At 40.9% G+C, this 20,655-nt stretch overlaps 1 protein-coding gene across 5 annotated transcripts in view; it reads right to left on the reverse strand.

Annotated features, from left to right (window-relative positions):
- LOC102308428 (dipeptidyl aminopeptidase-like protein 6) overlaps positions 1 to 20,655 on the reverse strand; it is a 91,486-nt gene that overhangs the window by 28,513 nt on the left and 42,318 nt on the right. For 3 of the 5 annotated variants that reach the window (XM_042219240.1, XM_042219242.1, XM_005912740.3), the window contains exons 2-3: positions 5,517 to 5,631; positions 1,662 to 1,760 (exon numbers count right to left, since the gene is read on the reverse strand). In XM_042219240.1, the coding sequence (XP_042075174.1) occupies positions 1,662 to 1,760; positions 5,517 to 5,631 (214 nt within the window). The other 2 variants (XM_042219238.1, XM_042219234.1) reach the window with 2 other exon arrangements.

Here is a 20,655-nt window from a genome sequence, read left to right on the forward strand (position 1 = left end):
ATCTATCTATCTATCTATCTATCTATCTATCTATCTATCTATCTATCTATCTATCTATCTATCTATCTATCTATCTATCTATCTATCTATCTATCTATCATGATGCAATGTTATTATAAAGTTACCATCACAGGAACAAAGTAGTGCTGATTCAAGAACATAAAGCACTTCTCCTGCTGAACACCAGGGGGCACAGCCTTAGCTTTTATGAGCTCAGGTAGCAGCTTCCTATTCTCTACCTTATTAAGGCAAAAGAGGACACAGGGACGCTGATTAAGTGTGCATCTTTTCACTTTGACTGGCACACAGCATGCTCAGTTTGTATTGCATGGCTTAAAGGCCGACTCCAAGGATGTAACGTGTGTTTAAGGTGAATAATCAGAGTTATTGTTTGTTGAACTAATTGTAATGTTTATTTGAGGTAGTGTGGAACTCCATTAGCTTTAGAAACAAGCAGGTTTAAAAATATTTCATATTTTATTTGCTCAGTTATATCAGTTTATTTGTGCTGTTGCACCTCGCTCAGCAACTTACTCAAAACCGATCCCTCATTTGTATCTTATAAGGACAGGACAGTTCAATAAATGCAAAACTTTAGATATAGGAACACTGCATTCGTTAGCGTCAGATATTTTGCACCATTTCTTTCTTTTTCCTTCATTTTGCTTTTCTTTGTTCTTTATGAATCATTTCTATGCCTCCCTTTATTGCTGGGTGTCTGGCTTTGGGCTTGCTCTAGCACGTTGGCTGTGTGTGACTTGACTATCTATTTTTCTTTTATGAGAAAATATAATCACTCTATTGTACTATACTGTATGGACAAACCAAGAAAATATGTTACCAATCAAAGTTTTTACAACATCTGAATAAATAGAGTTTGATTTTCTCTCTAGAAATCTTCAAATCCTAAATGAAAACTGTTTTTCTTCTCATCCAGCAGCCAAACTGATTTCATGATTTGAATTCTTTCTGCAATGAATATAAATCAGTGGTTTTGAAAAGGTCAGCACAAAAATGTGGTGTATCATTTGCAGGCTTTTTTTCTTTCACCCCTGCATTAATTTCATCCCAAACCAGCTTGAGCTGGACTTTCCATGTAATGAAGGTGTTTTGCTGGAGGATGAACCCTCGGGCTTCCTGCGTTACTCAGCTTTTCCCCATAATTTCAATGCCAATATAAACTTCTTCCTTCTGCACCACTGTAGTCCTAATGATGTATCAGCGGGTTTAGTAACACAGGGTATTCCAACACCTTTTGTAAGTGAGTGTTTTCTAAGTATTCAACAAAATGTTTGGACACTTTTGCAACAACTTTTCAAGGCTTCCTCTAACTCCAATGCTGCAGGAAATATGTTAGTTATCCAACTTGTTAATCGCTGGAAGAAGGCCGGACTTCTTTTAGAATTTATACGATGATACACACATTTTTATTTTTTTTATTTATTTTTTAAACCTTGAACAGTTTACAGTTATCGAATGCAGTTGAACTGCCTGAACTTGAATAATAGGTGGAAAAACCGGGCTGCTGCATGTACGTGTGCGCCTGATTTTGATGCCGATGTTATGTTCTGTGTGACGGCTGTCATAAAGCGTCTGGATATGTTCTGTGTTTTGACACGAGAGACGGATTTTAAACGTCAAACACCCGTTCGCTCACTCACCGCTCAGCCATTTAGCGTCTGGGTCATGGATGTGAAGGTCTGCACCAAGAATATCTTCTACGGTTACTTTCTTCTTAAGGGCCAGGCTGTCATCTTCACCTGTCAGAGCATTTCACAAAAGGATAAACATGCATAAATTGAGCATGACACACAGAAGCCCACATATTTACGGTCATAAATTATTTTGCGGTATAGCTGTCTTTCAGTCTTGCCAGATTATTATTTTTTCATTTATAGCAAACACTGAAGGAAATATTTTGACTTTTTTATCAACACGTTTGCTTTACTGTACATTCCTCTTCTGTCTCTGGAGGTGATGGAATCCAGCAACTACTCCCCTGCTACAGGAGGGTCAATTTAGCACAAAGAGCAAACATTAAAGAGGCCTCTGGTATTGCTCTGTTGGTCTAAGAGCATCAGTTCCCATCTTCCTGCTGAGTTTCTCAGCAGCTGCCTGGCGACTCAAAACCCAAAATGAGATCTGAAGCCGACAGCTGAACTGCAGGTGGAGCAGACAACAGGGGGGCAACAAGCGAGTGAGTCTGGATGTGAGGAAGGAAAAATGGTGAACATTTGAACCCTTTTGGCATCTTATAGAACACCTTTACTTAGAAAAGCACCGTTAAGACAGGAGTTGTCACGACGGCTGACAGCCCGATCTTACTGTACAAAATGGTAAGTTGACAGATTCTTCGGCTCTCTTCGCGTTGTGACTGAGCGGCGAGATGTGCGCGTGTAAATACCACATCGAGTGCTGTCGAGTGTTTACTGACTTGAAACGTCATAGAAACTCTCCTGCCTGGTAAGAATCTGCAGAGTGAGGAGGAGAAAGCTAATTTCCGGCACGAGGCAAACAGTGTTCTGATGCTTTGCCAATCTGACAAATGGCTGGAGTTCTTACAGCATAATGATCTCCATTAAACAGGCCTGAATGGAATTGCGCATTAAAAGGGCCATTAGCTAGTGAGAAGATGACTGGTAGAACTGGTGTAAAATCACAAGCAGAGAAACAATGTCCTCTGTAAAACCGTTCCCCGTGGAAAAAAGGTTGTCAAATCAAGACAACTGCGATTTCATGTGAGGCGTCTCTGCAATGGGGAGATTCAGCAAACGCCTCTTTCAGTGCTACGAGTTCATGTAGATTGTTTTGGAGATATTGGCTGTACTAAGTAAAGTAGGCAGCACATGGCTTGTGGTTCACAAACTGCAAAAAGGACTTGATTTTAGTTCTTTCTGCAAAGCTTCTGTTTATAACAGCCATAAAAAATGTTGTGAATCATATGAATGTTTTGATTAAGCCAGAAGATTCAGCTGGACCAGAGGCTTCCCATGTTTCCTGTTTTTTAGTCCTAATGATGCATCAGAGGATCCACTTGTCAGTAGCTTCATTACAGGTCCACATCCATAAGAAAGTCTGTAGTTGAAAACAAAGAATTACGCTTAACAATCATGAAGATGCGTCCGCACTCTGGACCAATCAGGACACTCAACTCATCTTTTAATTCACCAAAGCAGAAAGCGTTTTAGCCCGAACTGTTTCAGAGAACTGTCCACAGTTCAGGAATACTTATTTACCGTTTGGACTTTTTGTCTTTCCAGTGTTCAAACATTACAGCCCAGCTAAGACGGACGCCATTAATGCTTACATCCTGTCATGAGCACGAGCCTCTCTTTACGGCCAGATAAATGCTTCCTTCTGCACACTATGTGTGTAGAATTTGTGTGCACTGAAAAACAGCTAGAGTACTTTTCTCTCTCCTCACCTTGATTTCTTGCCAGGAAAATATAAAAGCTTCACACATTCTAATGGATTTTGGTGCGACATTACGACACAGCCAACAATGATTAGCTGCTCATGAGAATCCAAGGCTTTTGGAGGTATTTTCAATAACTTCTGCAACTTCTGGCACACTGTATTGCAATTATTTTAGCATTTATTATTTTATAGAATCAGCTGAGGTGACTGTGTAGCTTTGTCAGAGCCTTGCCCTCTCAGAGCTTCGTCGCACTTGTCTAATACGTTTTGCTATTCAAGTTCAAGGTTCTTTAATCAGTACCCTTAGGTAGATTTATTTTGCAGTGAAAAGAGCTTGCACCCTTCTCAAACACAGACACTAGACAGTGTTAGTTAGTTATTTAAAAAAAAAAAGTTCCATAGCTCCATGCTTCACTGAGACCACAGTTTCAATCCCTCCCCCCACCTACAGTATACTAATAGATACATTTGAAAAAGGAAAAAAGAGCTACTGTTATAAATACATAAATAAAAATATAGAAATATAAATTAATTAGTGCTGTCAGCGTTAATCTTGTTAACATGACGTTAATGCGGCAAATCTCTGTTAGCGAGTTAACGCGGATCGCCCTGTGCATGGGGCTGCACGGCGCTAGCGTGTTAACAAGCTAACCGTGCTAACGCGATAATGAGCTAACGGCGTTGACGCGTTGACGCCGTGCAGCCTCACGTGTTAACTCGCTAACGGAGATTTGCCACGTTAATACTGTTATGCTGTTAACGTCATTTTAACGAGATTAACACTGACAGCACTAAAATACATATAAGTAAATAGAGGTTTAGAAATGGGAATATTGTGTGCACTGGTACCTCAGCCAGAGAGCTCCTGATTTATAGCTCATCTGTCTGAATGCTGAATATCAACATGTCAGAGTAATTCAGAGGTGACAAAACTACAGATACTTCAAAACTGTGTTCAAAACTACTCCAGTAAGAGTTCTGATGTATCTTATTTACTTTACATGCTCTGAAATGAACTCAAAGTCCAACAGTAAAAAGCAGCTTTTCTAGAGCTCTTGTTGTGCAAATCTAAATGAACTTAATGCTATTTTAATGCAATAACAGATTAATTTTAGTACACAGGAATACAAACTTTATTTCTGATTACACTTCCACAACTAAAACAAAAAATACAAGGGTTGAAGTGGGATTCGGCAACACAACAAATTATCTTAGGAACACTAAGTTGTTGTATTGGCTCAGTGTTGGAGAAAAGAAACATATTAATTTTTGTTGTGAGCTCCAGACTGCTGCTCTTGGTGGATTTACACAACTGAACTCAGCAACAGGCAAGCAGATGTTTTGATTTTTGTTTACTTTCTTGGCAGATTTCCATCAACTACACTGACAGTATAGTATTTATTCTGTCTTTATCCTAGACCGTATGCAGCTGGTCTAAATACTGAATTCAGTTACTGAATTCACCACAGTACAACAAGCTAACCTGTTTATCCTGCACCAAACTGCAGAGCACTTGAACAACACAAAGTTAGTATAAAAATTAGATTGGTTTGCTGGACGTTTCACAATATGAAAAAATAACTTCATATACAGATCCGATATAAGATTAAAAAACGAGGACACTACATGTAAGCTTTATATTTCCAGTTTATCATATACCACTGAGAACTCCTTATCTTTAAATCTATCCTCTCATCTTCCTGTCCTGTTCTGAAAATGTAAGGATTAAAAAGTGCAGATACTCGTGTAAAAATGTAGGGAATAAAAGTAAAAAATATGTCAAATAAATAAAACTCAAGTACAAATACTTGAAAATACCACTTAAGTACAGTAAAAGTACAGTATCTGGAAATATTAAAGAGAAGACTGTAATTTTTGCATGAGTTTAAATCCTTGCCATAGTCAGTTATGAATGCACATAATTCCTAGGAAACTGGATATGTAACGTGATGCAAATTACTCATTTTGTTTGAATAAATATAATAACCTAAGAGGATTAAGCATCCTTGGCATCCTTGGAAATACACACCCACTGAGTGTTAACATATTTGCATGCAGGTTTGTGTATTTGTGTGCATTTCCTAGAGGGCTATACACACCAGGGCTGAGCAGGATAACAGAGGTGACAATCAGAGAACAGATGATCAGGATGACCAGCAGGGCTATGGCTATTCCCTTCCAGTTCCTCTGAGGTGGGGCGCTGCCAACAAGGTCCTGAAAAACATAAATATTAAATTACAATGAGGCAAAAACAAACAGAAGCGAAAAAATACCACCTATCAAGCACCCATAGGCAGCAAATAAAGTACTTCCAGTGCTACAATTCTACTTCACTGTAGAAGATGTTGTACAACGACATTCAGGAGATTGTATTTTTTGTACAATGGTTTAGAGTTCACCTCATCATAAATAAAAAAAGAACTATTTTGTACTGTCACAGTTGGAGGTAGAGATTGGCCGGAGGACAGCTCATTCTGTCAGACAGATGCTGACAACTCAGCCACTTGTGCGCAGTAACAGCGCATCATCCAGTTGCTCCCCGCTGCTCGTATACGAAGAGTCCCCGCAGCTTCGCCTGATAGCTGGAGCGGCGCTACGGCTTCAACACAGACACAACAGGCAGAATAATGAGCTGCTCTCCTCACGGAGCCCAGCAGATGGTAGATGGCTAATCAACACTGTTTGAAACGCACGTACTGCAAAAATCCACAGGACACACAAAACACTTTAAGTGCAAAAGTGCAGCATGCAGCAGTGAGAAGACTGACCAACAATCAAAAACACATCTTCAAGTATTTCAATGTAAAAGCCCTCGAGTGGCTTTACTGTGTGATTTGCCGGCACAAGCACGCACCATCAACCGCCTCTTGACACACTGCGTCCATTAGAAAGCAACAGGAACAGACAGTTTTCTGGAATAACTGCAGATGAGTGCTAACCTCCTGAACTCGGAGCTGGCTTTCACTCACTCTGCCTTTAAGATTGGGGGGTAACTTCGCTTGCCGGGCACACATGTCAAATATTTCCATTTTCAAGACCGATTAGACTATTAGAAATGTCCTCATCTGACACATAGATCGTTTAGAAATTAGTGTCCAACTTTGGGGTTTTGTTTTTTGCACTTTAGTATGCTGTATATTTCAGACTCTATTTTTCAGTTTATTGAAACTCAAAAACTAAAACTTGTAATTTAAAATAAGCCTTTTACTGACTTGCACGCCATCTTTAGGTCTCCCCACAAGGCTTAAAGCTCAGGCTAGGCCCTTCTGGATAGTCATGACTTTGCATTGTCCTGGCAGTATGTCTTGGGTCAGTGTTGTGCCAAAGGTGAATCAGTGTTACAGTTGCAGGTCTGTGTAAGCAGAAAAAAGAGACCTGCGACTTTCTAAAAGAGCTTGCTGTTTTCAGTTCAGTGGCACACTGTGTGACTTTTACAGAAATGGAAACAATCAATAAAATAACTACCAGAGCCCATCTCCTCACCAACCTTCTCACTCTCGTACAGGGCAGAGTTTCCACAGCTGCTCCAGTTATTTGACCATTTACCATTTAAACACAGAGGAAGGCACTATTGCCATTTTTTTCCTTCAGCAGACGGTGGCAGAGAGAAATGAACTGTGAGAGTGAGGTTTTACAGGTGCACACATGCAATCCTCTGAATAACCATCTTTAGCAAAATTAACTTGAAGTAATCATTTTCTGTATGAGTTGTTTCTCACATTATTGTGGAGGAATTGTGCCCCTTCGCCCTTACAGCATCGCTTCAGTTCATTGAGGTATGTGGCCATTTGTTGATGCGCATTCAGATCAGATTGAGGTTTGGACCAAAGCAACACCTTGATTCTTTTCTTTTTCAGTCATTCTGTTGTGGATTTGCTGCTGTGTTTAGGATCATTGTACTGTTGCATGACCTGGTTTTGGACAAGCTTTTGACTCTGGAACAGAGGAGTTCAACTCAATGATCAACAATATGCTTGACAGGTGGTATGAGGGCCTTACACTGATATGGTTTTCAGAGGTCAAGTAGTTCCAGAGGTCTTGAGATTTATTCAGATGCAGCTTTGCAAACTAAAGCTGTGCTGCCAGGTTCTTTTTAGAGAGAAGCAGCTTTCTCCTGGAAGCCCTTCCAAACAAGACATACTTGTTCAGTCTTTTTCTAATTGTGCTGTCATGAACTTTAACATTAAACATGCTAACTGAGGCCTGCACATTCTGAGATGTAGCTCCTGGTTATTTTGCAGTTTCTCTGAGCACTGAGCAGTCTGACCCGACACGTGCTGATGACCAATTAACTGCTAGAATTTCTAAATTCTGGTCAAAAACATGCTTTAACACTATAATTATGGGTTATTGCTAATATACTGGTGTGCAAAGTTATATTAATTTAATTGTAATTGAAGTGTTTAAAGTGAAGGCTCTGAAGCGACCCATTAGGGTATCGCTCTACTCTATTGCATCCAGCGTGTTGAAGGGTCGAGGTTAGAAATTGCAGCCAGATAGGATTTCCGTGCATCATGCTTGCCAGCTATGTGGCCGCACAAACAGACACGCACATTTGCACATTAATGCCTCTGGTCACAGTCAGTGAGACAAGTGAGCAGCTTCAGCCACCCGTATCAGTCCAGCTGTTCATAACCATGTTACCAATTAGCCCTGGTCTCTCTCTGCCTGCAGTCAGGAGAGTGGTTATACGGTACGGAGGGGCTCAGTGAACCACTCACGAGTTAATGAGGGGTGCGTGTACATGGGAGAGAGAAGCAGACAGCTCAACTGGTGAGCAGAGACAGCGCTTCTTATATATTTGAAGACTTTAGCAAGTTACGATACAGTAAATGTTTAAAATGATCCTGTGTGTACGGCACCTGTGTGTATTTACTTTGCTTGCGCACCTACTGTCTCTGCACAGTTTGTCTCACAGCAAAGCAAATCAATAGCGAAGGCAGTGAGTACATATAGAAAAACAGCAGGCACATCAATAAGCTGATGCATTGCTGCAGAGGTAAGGATTTTCACAACAGCGTGTATGGAGTCGTATGCTGGGTTCATAAGATATTAATCTCCCTGTGTTATCTCGCCCCAATAGGAAAGACACGATATCTGCAATCGCTTCAGACTTCTGACCGAGCCAGAAATAAAAGGCGCTGATGCTCCGACCAGCTTTGCTGATAATGACCTCCTTTCAGCAACCGCTAACTTTTCACTTCATAGAGTTGTCTGTGTATCTGTGCGAAAAATGTAACAGGATCCAGTCCAGCGTAACACATCAATCAATACACGTGGCATTTGGAAATAATCAACATAACAAAGTAAGGAAAAAAAAAATCTCCCATCACAATATTTCAAAACACTGTGACATTTAGTTACAGCAATTCTTCCACCTATGACAAATGCAGCTATAATGACAGCAGAGCGCCATTTCTATCACAAATGCATCTCCCACAGGTCCTGTGGGCTAGTGCAATTGCAGAATACATATGATTTGACAAACAGGAGCAGCAGCTTCCTTCCAGGATGGCAGTTTCTGTAAACAGACAGTCGAACATTCAATTACGAGTCAAAGAGCTTTTCCGCAATCCTGATCAATAGACAATCAAAGACTGCTGGACGTTTGCCTTCTTCACCGTAAAAATATATAAATAAAAAATTAAAAAAATTAAAACAGCTCAGGTTGAAACAGTTGCCACCATTAAAGTGGTATGTCAATATTTCTGGATGCATAACACCGACCTGACTAAGATCAGATCGATGTTTATTGTGCTACACGGTGGACAACAGAGCCGTCAAAACAGCTGCCACAGCTGTTTAAAATGCCCATTCAACAAAGCCACTGCAACAAGGTGAGCATTAGTACTGCACTTACTGAGGGTGCGCCTCAAAGCTACTCAACGCTGTAAGAAGCTGTACTGAACATTTACCAATACGAGATGGCCTTTATCTGTCTGAATTTATTAGATGAATGCATTTCCACCTCAGAGCTGTGAAACTTATGTACTGTATTACATAAAGTACATATTTATTCAATGCTGTGGTTTGTAAAAATGTAACCATAACTCACTACAGAACAGGTTTTACCAACTTTTATCGTTTTTTTTCTGTCTTATAGTAGTAAATCGGAGTATGTCTTGTTTAAAATGAATGGGTCTTTTGATTTAGTGATTATAAAAGTGTTTCTTAAAGACCTATATGGCTGCTTTCACTTTGAAAGAGTAAAAAGGTTCACATTCAGAGGTAGGCAGGCTACAGAAACACATCAACATTCGACCTGGACGAAGGAGTTCATGGTACAACATTTGCTTAGGTTTAGGTTTAGAAAAAGCTCAAAGCTCCCAGTGTAAAGACGATATTACCAGTGCACTTTGTGGTGACTGTGAAGGCCATTTGAGTACAGTGAATTCATTGCCATGTTGAAGAAACTTGTTTGAGATGATTTGAGCTTCGTGACATGGTGCACTTTCCTGCTGGAAGCAGCCATCAGAAGATGAGTACACTGTCCTCATAAAGAGATGGAGGTGGCGAGCAACAATTTTCAGACAGGCTGTGATTTTTAAATGATGCTTAGTTGCTGATAGTACTGTAATCTGATGTGATCTGCTGCTGCTGTAGCCCAACCCAGTATCATGGCAAAGCATGTAATAGACACGCCAGTCCATCGTGTCCATTTCATGCTTTGCCTCGCCAAAGCATGAAATGGACACCGATGCAGAAATTGCATTACCAGCAGGAGGAGAAAATATATTTAAAGCCAAGAAGTCGCTTGTGGGTAAGGAAGGTATGAAGTACTTTCCAGGGTCCTTAATCGCCAGACACGATTAAGCAATATGACTAACATGTTTTTACATGTACAATTGTGTTAATAATGTCTGTTTAAATGCTTTGCCGTGATTATTTTTATGAAGGTTGGTCGTACTGCAGCCTTTGTCCTGAAACTGGATTGGCTAGATGATCTTGTTATAGCTGCACGATCTCAAGGTTTAACATGTTGTACATTCTGAGATACTTTTCTGCATACCTTGGTTGTAATGAGTCTTTTTTTAGTTGCTATAGCTTTCCTATCAGCTCCAAGCAGTGTGGCCATTTTTCTTTAACCTCTGACCTCTGACTAGGCATTTCCACACAGAGATTTACCGCTCACTGGACATTTTTCCTTTTTCAGACCAGTCGCTGTAAACCCTAGAGATGACTTTGTGGGAAAAATCTCAGCAGATCAGCAGTTTCTGAAATAAATAAACCATAAAACGTTCAAAATCACATTTTCCCTTATTTTCAGGCTCAATTTGAACCTTAACAGGTCTTTTTGGCCTCGTCTACATGACTAAATGCATTGAATTGCTGCCATGTGAATGACTGGTTAGATATTTGATATACGACCAGTAGAATATGTATATATAATAAAATGAGGGTATAAACCAGTAAGGACTTGTTTCAGAATAACTAAGTTATTGTCGTTTCTGTTAGGATCATCAGCATGAGCTTCTATGTTGTATACATTTATTTAGTTAAGAGTATTAAGAGCATATATTTTAAAATAGAGCTGCTCTCTCATACAGCCCACTGTTATTAAAGTGTCTCAGCTCTGATTGCTTTAACTGTGCAGAGTGCTTTATCCCTGTTTAAAACGCTCAACGCTTCACCCACCTACTCAACCACAGAACAGAGAGCTCCACTCTAATTCACTTACATAAAAATGCATGACAATTATCACCACAGTTTCCAGAAAACAAACCCTACAGAGATATATAGAATCTAACCTTAGATGCATGGTTTCTTTTCCCGGGTGTTCAACGTGTTTAAGAATATAGCAAACTGTAGGAGTTTGCGGGAGATGTTGAGTTTTCTGGAAAGCTCTTAACAAGTGAAAAAGTGCATCTGTGTATAAGTGGAAATCTTGACCTTTAGCAGCATTTCAGATGCAGGCTGGCTCTCTGCATTAGGCCATCTCCTTCTGTTAGTCTGTGTGTGAAGAGCACGCATGCATGCCTTACAGCTGATAACAATAAAAGCTGCATCAATAAATTAGAACCCTAACTCTTCTCTACAGACACACATCTAAATAAACCCATTCCCATACTGGCATCTCTAAAAAGACAGAAAACCCCAAGAGAGAGGACGCAACAAGAATTTTTCCCGATCTATTTGTTGCTATTTCCATTCTGTTTCGAGACAAAGGGGCTGTAAAAAGAAGGCATCTTTTAAGGTCAAGCTCCCTTTACCCCCCTACCACTCTCTCTCTCTCTCTAATCCTCTCTCCCTCCCACTTTCCCTTTGTCTAAGCATCTCTTTGTCTCTCTGCTCGCTGCTGAAGTGTGAAATGGATCTTTCCTGATCTTTGAGCACCTGGTTTCCAAGGGAACCAAGAGAGCTGTTTGAGTCAGATTTGCAGTGAAGATGGTGCTCGCTGGTACAGTACAGCAGGGACTAATATTACCGCTGACTGCCATGTGGGAAACAAAGGGCTTGAGAAATTAACCTAGGATTTAGGGGGAAAAGGAAACAAGGGAATGTAGATGTTTGAAACTCAATGTATCCTTTCACTGTAATGTAGTCGCTGTCTCGGGACAGTAAAACTTCAGAGTGAAGCAGTAGCCTTTGGACATAGGGGGAAACTTTTCCTCTGGAACAGCATCAATAAATCATGGCCATTCACGAGTGAGATTAAGAATTCATGCCAGCTGGCTTTTGGCTCATGAATAGTAGGGCACCAGCCTCAATGTGCCCGTCCAGCCTTTGTCCTTTTTGAACTGCAACTCAACTGAAACAAAGGAAAACAACAGGCTGTTTAGATGACATACAGTAACCTGGCTGTGGATGTGATAAGAGAACAGGAGTTAGGCCACTTCTTTAGTATTTAGAACCGGGGCACATAAGTCAGCACACGTAATCAAAACATTAAGAAGAAGCGCGCTCAGTCATGGCCAAAGATAACCAGAGTGCTTATACTTTTTATACCTCTGAAAACATGATAGCAGTTTTGAGGTAAAGTAGGAAGTTGCAAAAAATTACAATCATATAATCAGACTAGATACTCATTTGCAACAGTTTTAATACCAACAGTGGCATCTTTGCCTCTTCCAGCTGACACAAAACTTCACACACTGCTCTTCCCCTCGCTGCCAGCCGAACAATAGCACGAAAAACGTGCTGAAGCATCTTAAAAAGCCCAAATCCCTGTCCTCATCAATAAAGCTCTTGTTTCAACAGCAGTACTGAAGTATTAATCGGTCTGTAACGTCAATAAACCGCGTTAACTTAACAGCACACCACAATTATTTGTGTCTAAACTGTTTTCCTAAAGCCCCAGATTGAAGCTGACAAAAGTCTACCCACAAGTAGACAGACAGCAGCAGCCAAAATGAACAACTCTATTTGATCAGCAACAATAATATGCTGCCAAGTCACCAGAAGCAAAGGAAATAAACAGGGCTGTAGCCAAATACATTTGCACCAACCAGTATGGTTATCGGAATCCAGTTTGAAATTCTGGCATCGTGACAATCCTACTCACGAGAATCAAACTGTGGGAGCTATTCTATATAACACAGACAATCAAAGTGAATTAAATGTGAATTAAAGTAAAAAGGAAGCATGAACTTACATTGAGAGTAAAGTTACTGTATAGAAAAGGAGTGAAGCAAGAGTCTTGGACCGCAATACTCTGAAAACATCTCTCTGTTTGTGCATGACTTTGTGATCCAAAACACTGAAAACATGGAAAATTCTCCTAATTTAACTTTATTATTTGATGTTTATAAAGACAGCAGAGCTGATTAGAGTCCTGGTGTGAAACAGGCCTGTGCAGTCAAAAAAATATTGTCAAATTAATTACTAGCAACTGGAAAAGCTTTTGAATTGTAATAAATTGGTCCTTAGATGTGAAATTAATGATAAGTAGGGCTACGTTACATCTCTGTTAGGAAAAGTCTTTGCAACAAAGTCTTTGGGTCGTTTCTCTCGCAGCCACAATTTAACATGTTAAAACTTTTGTATCGTTTCGGTCGCCTTTTGTCGGCACTACAGAAGAATAAAGAAACTCGGCTGGTTAAACTGACAAGCTCTGCTGCACCTTATTCTCTTTTCAGCTTTGTAGACAGCTTTAGCGTTTGTGCTTCTTCACTGATGAGAATCTAATAATATGACTAAGCTACTGTAGCAGAGCTGCAAAAACTTAGCAAACATCTCCATCTGTAAGATGACCCTCAGCTCGCAAGGCGCTCCAATCCCCAGAGAATGTTTTCAGCAAACGCCCCTGGCTGCTTCACTGATTAATGCTCACCATCTCAGTGCTAACTTTGTCTTTCTACCATTTGGTGCTGATGAGCTGATGGTGTACAGCTGGGTGCAGCTGCAGCGTAACTCGAAAGTGGGGGGAGAGTATAACAAACCATAAAATTTAGAATTAGAATTTAAAACCGCAAAAAAAACAACATAAAAAGGTTAAATGCCTTTATAGAGATGAGGGAAAAGATCATTGGAGCCATTCTTAGTATAAAAACTTGGACCTGTACAGTTCTGGACCAAAAACTTTTGACCTACTTATTTTCTGTGAGTGGCAGTGGTCGTAGTTGCGATGGCATGGCAGTAGTATTAGCGACACCAATGATATACTGGAGTGGTAAGTGAGAAGAAGACAAGTGCACTGAGTGGTTCTTTCACAACAAGTCAAAACTATATTAAATGATTTATGCTGCTGGCTTTTATGCCATTATCTGTGTTCACCTGGGGATAAATTATTCAGTAACTGATGAGGTACTTTTATTCTTCCGTGGTCTAGACACTTCAGTCTTTGCAGGCAACAGCACTGCGTATGTTGACCGTCTTAAATTATATTACACCCAGCCAGCCACTCATTTAGAAGTAACGTAAGGGCTGCACTCATCTTATTATGAGTGGCAGTCCAGATAAGCAATTCTTATCTTTAAGACTCTTTATCTTGCACATAAAGTCAGAAACATGGCTTAAAAACACACATGTTCTGAGATGAAATGCTGTGCAACTATACTCCAAGTTAAACCCCCCAAAAAGCAAATTACGTATCCATCGACTCATCTACAGCTTACAGTAGGCACTAAACAGCAACATTACAGAGAAGTCTTCTCTACTTGACAATCAAAACTGTTGCAGAGATTCAGCAAAAATTACGTAAACAGTGCAAAGTGTGCCAAACAATTTAAAAATAAGGTTCCAGCATTTCTGTTTCTTGTATTTTGGCATAAGAACAACAAGTTTACCTCATTATTTTTGCTCATTTGTGCACTAGTTCTCTCTCCAGGTGGATTTTCTTTCTTGTGAAAATAGAAATGAGACTGAGAAACTTCACCATCTATGAATGTGACAGGTAAATGTGAAGGGAGGCCACAAAGTCAAGTTCATCCTACAGTCCTGGCAGACCCCACATCAGGCCTTCTACACATCCTAGTGTGTGTTATTTAAGACCCCAGGCACACTGGCCTAGAGACCAGCCAAAGATCATTTGGTAAACACCAGTCACAAAGGAAAAGTTGCTCCTTTCTAACTGGAAGTTGTTTGAAGTTGGACGCAGTCGTGAAACTGGTAGCAGATTGCTGCGGTCACCAATAGTCTGCACGGAAGACACGATTTACCTACAAACACTCGCAAACTACTCAGTAAGCGGCAGAGAAACTGAAAAGTGCAAAACAAACTGGAAACACAGACAGTTCCCCTTCAAAGTAAAAGTTGTGCTTTAGCTCTGCAACCAAAACAGTTCAAATGGCTCAATTTTGAATTTTGAAAGCCGTCTCCGTTTCTGATTTGCGTCACACTCAGTGTTTAGTTTACCACCAACCATTTGCCATCCGGTCATCGACAGGTGCCTAAACCAGTGCTACTCAGGCCTAAGCTGCTTTAGCATGTCGCTGCTTTGTAGTCTCGCTTCTCCTCATTTTGCTGCTTTTGATTTACTTGAAGTCACTGAAGCCTTCTGTGGCCTTTATAAAGACCTTGTTGCTACACTGCCAGCTTCTTCCTCACTACATGCACACTAGAGATCCCAGAAATGAGCCAAATATTGAAAAATGATTGCAGGCAATGATTTAATTCAATTTTATTATAGCACTAAATCACAACAACAGTCGCCTCAATGCACTTTTATTGTAACATTACAGAGAAAACACCAACAATCATCGGACCCCTTATGAACAAACACTTGGCGACAGTGGGGAGAAAAAACCCTCCTTTTTAACAGGAAGAAACATCCAGCAGAACCAGGTTCAGGGACAGGTGGCCAACTGCTGTGACCGGTTGGGAGTGAGCGGGAAACTTTAATGTTTCCCCAGAACTAAAAACTACATCAAGGTAAAGAGGCTTACAGTGTTGCTATGATTGAAGGTGCACTGATTTCCTGGGTGACCCATCCTCATGTTAATAGTCTGGAAAAAAACTTCACAAGACAGATGGGGAGGAAATCCAGTCTGCAAAGAATAAATAATTTCTGTACGCCTCAACGATAAGAAGACGCCTTGGGACAAAGTGGGAAATGGGCGTTGTTTTCAGGCGCACAGAAAAAAAACAAAAGCAGAGATATAAAAAAGTATATTCTCGTCTGCGTGTGCCTCTTCATTTGTTTTTGTTGGAATGGATAACAGAAACTGGGGAGGAGATGAGAAAAGTAAAAATGATAAAGCATTAAAACTCCCCGACTCTATCCACTAGGGACGAGGGGAAGATGGAGGTTAAGATGGGTTTTTTGAGAGGACTCAAATCGCTGCTTGCCTCTGAACAAAACTGGCTCGGCTATCTTTCAATCATCAGAAGAACTGTTGCACACAACAGCATGACTGAAGTGGAATCACTGGAGAATAGATCAGCTGGAAGTGCCCCTTGCTGTTTTTAAAATCCCCCTTTTTCAAATTGAATGCTTTCTCTCTAAATATGCTCCTGAAAATTAAATCCATTTTCAGTTAAGAGGAAAAAGGGGACAGCTCGTCTTCTTTCAGAATAATTACCTGCAGAAAAATAAGGACCTAATATGATAAGGAATCAGGAAAAAATAAAATCTGCAGCATTGAAATTTCATTTGATGACGCTTGTGTACCCATTTAATTCACCTGGTAACAGGTTCTCTTTTTTCCCCTGCACTTCACCTTTGATCCCCCCCCCCGTCTGAATGGGTACTTGTGGTTTAAATTACAGCCCTGCTACCTTGAACAAGACAATAACCAATAGCATTGAACAACAGTAAGTACAGTAATGGAGGAGGCATGAAACAAAAAAAATATTGTGCAGTGGCAAATTTGTGCGGCGCCTTCAAACCATCATGATAATCAATGATGCGAGAGTGTTTCAGTGGTGCTCAACAAAAGAGAGCAATAATCACGGCGTGTCAGATAAAGAGCATGTAGGTACATTTCCTGGGCGTGTAACAACTTTCCTAATGAAGGCAGCTTTTGTTTTTTTGGTTTTTTTAAAGAGAGAGAAAAAGTTTCCACCTATTCCCCTATACAAGTTTTATTAAGGCTGTATGGATGCGGTGCACAGCCTGCATTACAGACAGTGTTCAAATCTCAGATGTGTTTGCTCCCTGCACGCTACTTCCTCTGCTATGATATCTTTATCTCTCTGCCTCTGTCTCCGCACCATTAAAGAGCAGACACAAAGGCGGGCATTCGCATTTGAAGCTGATATTTCCAACGAGCAAGGTCACTGTTGGAGCTACACAGTCAGCGTTATATTTTCCAAGCTTCCCATCCAAGCAGGAAGTATGCTGCCTGCTGTTGTCTCGTGCAAAGTGTTTTGCACAGAGAAACAAAGCAAGTCGAGGCCGGTCGCATATAGAAATCGCTGGATGGGAATAAAGACATACCGCTCCTTTCTTCAACAAAAGTGAAACGTTTGCCGCTTGTGCGTGTGATAGCTGTGTATTATGTGAGTTGCAGTGATGTGCAGATGAGCCCATGTGCCTTTCGCTTTCCGAGCTCTCCTTTTTTCACGTCTGACGCCCGACTTCCTCTCAACCTTCAAAAGAGCTCACACGCTCTCTCTGTCTCTTTCTTCTTTAAAAAAAAAATTGATCTGATTTCACGGTTAAAGATCTGCTGTACCGCTGTCGACTCCGCACTCTCACTTTTATAAATGTATGAATGCGACGCAAAAATAAACACTTTACACCTAAAATATTCAAAGGTGCTGTGACTGCACTGGAGAGACGAGAAAAGAAACTTCATGCAAGTTGAGGCACAGGAAGCAGTCAGATGAGTTCCACTTTTACAGATGCTACACTTCATTACGCGCTGACCAGTCAGCAGTCACAGTGAATAACCCTCATCACCTCAGTGAAATTAACCTTTATTATGAGTCTTGTGTATTCAGTGCTGCATTTGAGCCAAAAAAAACAATGAACAGCTGTTATGCAACTAGTTTTATTGTCGACATGTTTCTGCTCCATAGGCCAAACGAGCTGATTTTGGTGAAGCACTTTTCAACCTAAATTATGCCATCAATGCCAGAAGCTCAGTTATGTAAACTCACAAGTAGTGTGTGTGTGTGTGTGTGTGTGTGCCATTACATCACCTCACGGTGTTCCCTATAGCCTCATACTGAGCACAATTTAATCTGAATTAGTTAACAGAACACAGAGCAATTAACGCCCACTCTCTGGCATTCTGTTTCTTTCCATTTTTTTCTCTGGCACACACAGTTGCTCACATGCAAAATGCATGATTTTGTCAACTGAACACCCCCCTCTACAGACACACACACAAACACAACCAAACATTCCTAAAAACTCTGTGCTGTCACCAGAAGCTGTCAAACTGTTAATGAAAACAGGACACCAACAGGTTCCATTATAGAAGCTACACCTGTGGGCTGAGGTTTCAATAGGAGCTCATTCAATATTTAGGCAGAAGTTTAGAAGGAGGCAGCATACATTCAAACTGCAGCACTCAAAAGCTTTTCCAGCTGCTGATTCGTGAGTCAAACACACAGAAACACACATACACGCAGACAGATAACATGCAATCTAATAGAAAGCCAGGCTGTTTCGAATATGTTTCTTTGATTTTCGTGAAGAAAAAAAAAATAACTGTTTGCGCCTCCGCTGCTTCCGAAAGATAAGGAGCGGAACAATTAGGAGTCAGCTCCCCTGAAGACCTACCTGATCCTGCTGCTGATGCTGAGCCACTTTCCCCGGCCCGTTAGCGGCGTCTTTTGCCGAAGTCATGACGCCAAATCAAGAAGAAAAAGGGGAGAGAAGAGCCGCGCACACATCCGCTGCTGACAGGTGCAGAAAAAATGAAGCGGAGAAAAGAGGGGGAGCACACCGAGAGAGAGAGAGAGAGAGGGAGAGGGAGAGAGTGAGAATGCGCGTAAAGTGTTCGAGGCTATCCACGAGTGATTTGCTAGAATAACGCAGAGATACCGTGGGTGCAGACGGCGCAAAGTTCAGCAGCTGACGTGCAGAAATCTGTGGACCGCTGCCATGTGGGAGGTTCGGTTTACCTCGGAGCGGGAGTGGTGTCATCCACGACAGCTGGATGTGCTTAAAAAATGTAAAAAGAAAAAGAAAAAGAAAAAGAAAAAACCTACATGATTCTTTTCAGTTAATTAGATTCGGCGCTACTTGCGGGTCTCTTATTTGAAGAAATTGTCAATTTAGAGGAAATTTCAGGTTAACCAAAATAAAAACCAAAAAAGGTCAAATTGACTTCTTTGCTGAACTTAGCACCACCAGGCTGGACCTCTCTGCAGTGGAAACGGAAACAACCGAGCTATGCCGCCAGCTGCTGTGCCAAAAAGTGATTTCCGGTATTTGCCAACATATAATTGTCGGTATTTAACGTGATGTAAATGATTAATTGGATTAAAATCTGTGAAACGTGTCAAAAAATATATCTCTCGTGAATGATATCAAGTCATTTTAAGGCAGAAAGAACATTTCTGTCAGAGGTAGAAGCTGCAATCAGTTTTTTAATATCTTTTATTTATGCATGTAAAACTCTCGATGACATTTTGCAAGAGAGATCGGGCCAAGAAGGCAGCAGAAATTGCAGTAAACAAAAAATAAATAAATATATGTGTGTGTGTGTGTGTGTGTGTGTGTGTGTGTGTGTGTGTGTGTGTGTGTGTGTGTGTATTTTAAGTGACCAAAAAGGGCTGGATTTATTAAAATGTGGACATCAACAACATAACCCCCCCTCCCCCTGCAAAACAGGTCATTTCTGTATTTTAACCCCTTTGTGAATCCGGTTGACTGCAGACTATTTATTCGTATAAGGAAATGTATTAGACAATAAAAACACACAAAAACACTGCACTGCTCCTTTTCTTTCCTTGCAGAATGTAGAGGGGAGCTCAAGGTTTTGTCCTTCCACCTGGGCCTATATTTAGTCTTACCAGACTCCTCTGTGCTCAGCTCTGAGCTTGCAGCAACTGATAATATGGAGACCTGTCAGCTTGTATCACATCACTGCGGGCACTCATTATTACTGGCAAGTCCATTATACAGGAAATGGAAACAAGAATCAATGCGAGAAGAACAAAATACTTTCAGTTATAAGTGTGGACTCTATTCAGATAGGATTGGTACTCCTATCTTACTAAAGCTTGAATACACTCATGGCTGTTAATGCTATCTACATTGCAGTTTAGGGAATGGATTTGCATAGAGCGTCTATAGCCATAAAAATCATATTCGCTCCAGTGTACTGCCACCGCTGCTGTACTGTCTGCCAATAAAACAAAGGCTTGCTGCTGGCCTCGCTCTTGAGAAGCAGTGTTATATCGTCCTCCCACATCGAGCAGAAATAGTCTCGGTTCCTGACAAAACATTGTTTATACTGTAACTTTCTCACCGTGCGCCACATCTCTGCGAGCACACACAATCCACATTCTTGTTAGCACAGCTTGTCTGCCTATTTGTGCCGCACACATGAAAACACACACAGCCGCGCACACGCACGCACGCAGGGCGCTCTCGTGCTGGAGAGACAGTTTCTTCTGAAGTCATGCACAGTCTGTGCAGGCCTCTTGGCCTTTTGAACCGATCATCTGCTGGGGGGAAAGGAACTGAACAATCCCAGTAAAAGAGAAACACACACCAAAAAAAGTCAGCGATACGAGTCACTGACACAGCCTGCATACGAGAATGAGGGAAAGATTCTCTAGTTGATATAATGTTTTCATCAGCGGTCTTGTTGCAGCCCTAAGGGCTAATTATTGCTTGTTTACAAGCGAGGAAATGGCATGTTATCTTTCTGCAATCTGTGCATCAATACATTAACAAGA

This window comes from Haplochromis burtoni, unplaced genomic scaffold (assembly GCF_018398535.1).
Source record: "Haplochromis burtoni strain Fernald_Lab_line unplaced genomic scaffold, NCSU_Asbu1 Contig_3, whole genome shotgun sequence".
NCBI classification, from domain to species: domain Eukaryota; kingdom Metazoa; phylum Chordata; class Actinopteri; order Cichliformes; family Cichlidae; genus Haplochromis; species Haplochromis burtoni.